General features: G+C 38.4%; 1 protein-coding gene across 1 annotated transcript in view; it reads left to right on the top strand.

Annotated features, from left to right (window-relative positions):
* LOC132402342 (calcium-activated chloride channel regulator 1-like) overlaps window positions 1–5,625 on the top strand; it is a 43,710-nt gene extending 38,085 nt beyond the window's left edge. The window contains exons 13-15 of the mRNA XM_059985220.1: window positions 806–973; window positions 3,612–3,848; window positions 5,096–5,625. Of these exons, the coding sequence (XP_059841203.1) occupies window positions 806–973; window positions 3,612–3,848; window positions 5,096–5,625 (935 nt within the window). The remainder of the gene's footprint in view (window positions 1–805; window positions 974–3,611; window positions 3,849–5,095) is intronic.
* Window positions 5,626–6,000: the final 375 nt, after the last annotated feature.

Below are 6,000 nucleotides of genomic sequence, written 5' to 3' on the forward strand. Positions count from 1 at the left end.
GAGGGGGGATCTCATAGAACCATTCCGAATGTTAAAAGGCCTGAACAGATTAGATATGCAAAGTTATTTCCCATAGTAGGTGATTCTAGGACAAGAGGGCATGACTTCAGGATTGAAGGAAGTCCTTTTAGAACTGAGATGCAGAGAAATTACTTTAGTCAGATGGTGGTAAATATGTGGAATTTGTTGCCACGAGCGGCTGTGGAGGCCAAGTCATGGAGTATATTTAAGGCAGAAATAGATAGGTTCTTCATTAGCCAGGGCATCAAACGGTATGGGGTGAAAGCAGGGGAGTGAGGATGACTGGGAGAATTGAATCAGTCCATGATTGAATGGCGGAGCAGACTCGATGGACTGAATGGCCTACTTCTGCTGTCTTATGGTCTTATGGTCTTAACTCTTGAGCAGCAACCCTTGTGCTGTGGGTCAGCAGCCTGTGGTCTATAGACTGTGTTGTTTGCAAAGCTGTACTTTAACTTCAGATTGATCAATTGCTTGCAATTTACATAAAGAATAGAAAACTGGTTCTTGTTTACAACAAGAAGCTGAGCAGAAAATATTGGTCGGGAACTTAACTTATTCAAAAACAACTCTTTGACCTTTAGAAGAGTCAGCAGCTGTGTTAGAGAGCTGAGCTTGGTCAAAAGACATTCTGGGCCTAGGACAGCAAATATTATTACTAGTCTGACATATAGCAATTTATTAATCCTCTTTACAATTAAAGGAGAATGTTATCAGGGAAATTAATATTTCATAAGTTGCTATGCATGCCTGTTTAAATCTCTGTTTGTCTTTTTATCTTTAGACCCTGACGCTGTTAGAAATGATGGTGTTTATTCTCGATACTTTATTAGTTTTGGTGGAAGTGGACGATATAACCTTAAAATATCTGTTCAAGGAAAAGATGGGATCACAAGATTTGCAGCCAGGCGGCAAGGTCATGCTATGTACATCCCAGGATATGTGCAAAATGGTAATGTATTAATAGATAAATGTTAAGTACTTTTTTAAAAAGTGTAACACTGCCTGCTTTCATGAATTTCCTTAGCCCAAGTGCCATTGAAGCTCTCATCTTTGCTGTTCCTAATCCTAGACTTGACAACTCCAATGATCTCAGAACAACCTCCTATCATTCATTTTCTTTGAAAATCAACTCCTCCAATACTCTGTTGACCCCTGTCCTCACTGCCTGATATCCACCTCTTAAAGCCAAAAGTTTGAGATTAAATTCAAATTAGCCCATCCCCTTCGTACCTCTGTAAGCTTTGTAAACATCTCTCCCAAAGTTTCAACTCCACTGGTTCTGCTCCCATCTTGTTTTTCCCTGCTTTTGACAGCTGTGACTTAAAATACCTGAACCTTATATTTCAATAGTTCAATAATTCCATTTAATATCAAAGAGTGTATACAATATACAACTTAAAATTCTTGTTCTTTGCAGACATACACACAAAGAGATGAATGCCCCAAAGTATGAGTATCAGCAAAAATGTTAGAACCCATTTCTGAAGTCCTCCTTCATTTGCCTCTCCTCTGTTACGATGACTGAGATCCCCACCCCACCCCACTACCCAATTTTTCCCCATTAATCTTGCATTACATTTTTGATAAAACACTTGCAATGCTCCATTCCTGTATTAAATGTAAAAGCAAAGGTCATCCTGAGATAGCAGTGACTTTAAGCATGACACTGGACTCCCAGTCTTGAGTTTGACTCTCATCATGGTGGGTTTTTAAATAGCAAATTTGTTTAATACCAAAGACAAAGAACAAAAACTGACACATTGTTTAGATTTTTTTCCTTGGTGACTGATGCTTACCATACATTAATACATTAACAAATTAGAATTGTTTTCTCATATCATTAACAATGTGCATATTGCTGAAAAGGCCAGTCACTAGCCATTGCTAATGTTCTTTGAAAATCTTTTGCTGGACTGCTATTATTAAGCACTGTAATCTTTCCAGTGAAGTTGTTGCCATAGTGCTGTTGATAGTGAGTTCAGGATGATGATGAGGATATAGTGATATGTTTACAAGGTAGGAGAGTGTTCCTTACTCTCCAAATTAGGAGAAAGAGTGGGCATCACATCATATCCTATATCAACAGTGCACTAGTTCCTCTGCTCTGCAGTTCAGTGTTAACCTAAATTAAATCTTCAGTCCCCAATGTGAAAAGTTTGAAGGTTTGACATTGAAATTGTAAGCATAAAACAATAGAAATCAATAAATCCGAGTCAGGTTTATTATCACTGTCAATGTCATGAAATTTATTGTTTTGCAGCAGCAGTATATTGCAATACATAACAATAAAACTATAAATTACAAATGAATATATATTTACTATATATATTCAATATGTTGAACATATATATACTTAATATGTTGTTCGGTAGCATTGATTCATTGCAGACTTATGGTAACCCTATGGATAGTGTAGTTCTCCATGGATATCCTATGTACATAGGGTTTTCATGGCAAGATACGGAAGTAAAGTGCCAGTGTTTTTTTTCTGCGCAGATTTTGCTACAGCCCAGATTGGGACCCATCCAGATTTAAAATCAGGACCATCTGCCTCAAAGTCCAGTGCTGATGCCACTATACCACCGGCCAGCCCATGAACTTATTGTGCATTCAGAAATCTAATGGCAGAAGGGAAGAAGCTGTTCCTGAAATATTGGCTGTGTGTCTTCAGGGTCCTGTACCTCCTCCTTGATGGTAGCAATGAGTATGTGTCCTGGGTGATGGGGTTCTTAATGATGGATGTACCTTTCTGAGGCATTACCTTCTGAAGGTGTCCTGAATGCAGAATAAGCTAGTGCCCATGATGGAGCTGGCTGTGTTCACAACTTTCTGCAGCTTTTTCTGATCCTGAGCAGTGGTCTTCCATTTCAGACTGGATGCACTAGATGGAATGCTCTCCACAGTACAGGACCTTTTCCCTACATTGTCTCTGCTGATCATTATGCCAAATTAAATCAAACTTTTCTGCCAGCACATGATCCATATTTCTCCATTCCTGTAAGTTTATATGGGGCAGCATGGCAGTGTAGCGCTTTAGTGTAATGCTGTTACAGTGCCAGTTGTAAAATCTGGGTTCATTTCCTGCTGCTCTCTGTAAAGAGTTTGTGCATTCTTCCTGTGACCATGCGGGTTTCCTCCAGATGCTCTGGTTTCCTCCCACATTCCAAAGACATATGGTTAGAGTGGCCATGCGATCTTGGTGCTGAAGATTGGTAACACTTGTGGGCTGCTAGCATAATCCTCACTGATTTGATTTGATGCATAAGATACATTTAGCTGTATGTTTTGATGTACTTTGACAAAGCTTATCTTATCTATCTAAATGCCTTTAAAACATTGCAATTATGCTTTCTTCCACCACATCCCCTGGTTGAGTATTCCAGATACCTTCCACTCTTAGTGAAAAGAGACTTGGTCTCTTGGCGTAAAAACCCTGTACATCTCCTTTTAACATTCCTCCTTAGGCCTGTGTAAAATAGGAGGAGATAGGGCTGTAGCCTTTGGATTATCAATCTGCATTGTATTTTCCGAGTCACTAATTAAAATAGTCTTTTATTTCTGAAATACTTTCTTTGTTTTCCTTTTAGGCTTCATTCAACAAAATCCACCAAAGCCACCACCCATTGAGGACAATCCGCAGACAAACTTTGGAAGTTTCAAGAGAGTCAAGTCAGGTGGCACATTTATTGTAAATCGGGTTCCTCAAGGACCTCTCCCTGACACGTTTCCCCCTAATAAAGTCATGGATCTTAAAGCAACAATAGTTGAAGATAAAATACAACTGAACTGGACAGCACCAGGCGATGATTTTGATCAAGGAAATGGTAATTCAAATTATATTCTAATGTATGTGTGAAATTTCATTTCTGAGCACCCTCATTACATAGCTATCACCAATAATTACCTTGTATGATCAATTCCGTACATGGAGTGGCCTCACTATGGAGATAATTTTCTCTTATTTGTATACTGGTGGGTTTGATTTCAACATCTAAGAGAAAGTTGGATAAGCACGTGAATGGGAGAGGCATGGAGTATTGTGGTCTGAGTGCAGGTTGATGGGACTAGGTAGATTCATAGTTCAGCACAGACCAGATGGGCCAAAGGGCATGTTTCTATGCGGAATTAATTTATCATTTTAAAACTGTTAATATTTGTAATTTAATCTGTACTCTTCGTCTGAATTACTAGAGACAGGGCACAATGCAATTAAGCCTTCTAACTTTAATTCAAAAATCAAAGTAACATTGGCTTTAAACTAGCCCAATGTAAAAGTGTTTAATTTCCCTTTTTAAACACAAGAGGTTCTGCAGACACTGGAAATCTTTAGCAACACACAAGAAACTCAGTAAGACAGGCAACATTTATGGAGGGGATTAAAACAGTTAATGAATAAACAATCCCGACAAAGGGTCTTGACCTGAAATATCAACTGTTTAGTCCCCTCTATAAATGCTACTTGACATGCTGAGCTCATCCTAAATTTTGTGTGTTACTTTCTCATCTTGTCCTTCTCCAGAATGCTTGGAGACTTTACTCAGGCACTCTACTTCCTTTTCAATGTGCCAAACATTTTTGCACAAATGGCTGCTGAAGGGAGCTGACTTGTGTCACAAGGCAAGTTGCTTCACACCGAGTGAGGTACTTGTGGTTACACTCGCAGAACTCCCTTCGACCTCAAATAAGGTTACCTCGAAGCATCATTGCTAAGTTGCATGCCAACCAACGTGGTTCACCAATGTTCCTCAGGTGCCTTTCTTACCCTACCTCTGCCCTCTCCCTAAGGACTAGTCTCATTATCAGCACTTACTGACATCCTGCTGTCAGATAAATGGATTTAGAAACTGTTTTGGACATTGATGGCACTTTGCAATACAAAAGGACATCAAACTATTTCTGGAGGTGTCCAAAGTACCAAAGAGAATATAGAAAATAAACCAAAAACTGTAATGAAGGCAGACAGAAACTGAGTGAATGTTTTAATGGTACTGCTCTGTGATAGTAACAAAGTTTGAATTGGTGATCTTTTTGCTGTTCATCAACTTTCATTCATCCCTTTTTCTTTATTTAGCTTCCTACTATGAAATACGGATGAGTAAAAACTTCACACAGCTGAAAAATGATTTTCAATCTGCTCGTAAGGTCAATACCAATGATTTGAATCCAAAGACTGCAAAATCGGAGGAATCATTTATTATTTCTGAGAATATTGAACTGAAAAATGGGACAATACTCTACTTTGGAATCATTGCATATGATAAAGCAAACCTTTCTTCAGATTTGTCAAATATAGCACAGGCTGCCTTGATTTTGCCTCCACGAACTCCATCTACTCCACCTACACCATCAAATCAGACATCGTCACTAACAACATCTTATTCAACTCATAAAACCACAACCACATCACGCTCACCTAACCAAACTAATGAATCTCTAGTGATTAATGTTTCCGAAATTCTTCTAATAGCTGGTTGTATTCTAATTATAATAACTCTGATCATTGCCATCACTGTGTGTATTGTGGCTACCAGACGTCGTCAGAGAGTGTCACCCAGTTTGAACATTAATCAGCTTCAGCATGTTAGAACTCATCATCCTTAATTTTACTCTAATTATGCTCAGAGAGTGACCAAAATCATTTAGTCTTTTTATTACTTTACAACATGCAAGCAATCAGTTTCTCAATGAATCTTCATCGTTATTCAGCAGAACCTGCCATATTTAAATTATGAGCCTTAAATTAATATGTATTAAATAAATATCTTAAAAGTCTGGTCAAATCCCATTGAATGATTGTTTATGTAATTACACCATATTTGGTTGTTTGCATTTCACTCCAAATCTCTACTGCGTTTGGCATCACCCGGAGAAAGAAATTTTACAGCTGATGTTTACATGGCCTTATTTAAATTGGTTAGAAGCTGCTTATCTTCTAGTTCCCCTTGCAAAAGTTAGATTTAAGCTGCTGCCACCAGT

This window comes from Hypanus sabinus, chromosome 11 (assembly GCF_030144855.1).
Source record: "Hypanus sabinus isolate sHypSab1 chromosome 11, sHypSab1.hap1, whole genome shotgun sequence".
NCBI lineage: Eukaryota > Metazoa > Chordata > Chondrichthyes > Myliobatiformes > Dasyatidae > Hypanus > Hypanus sabinus.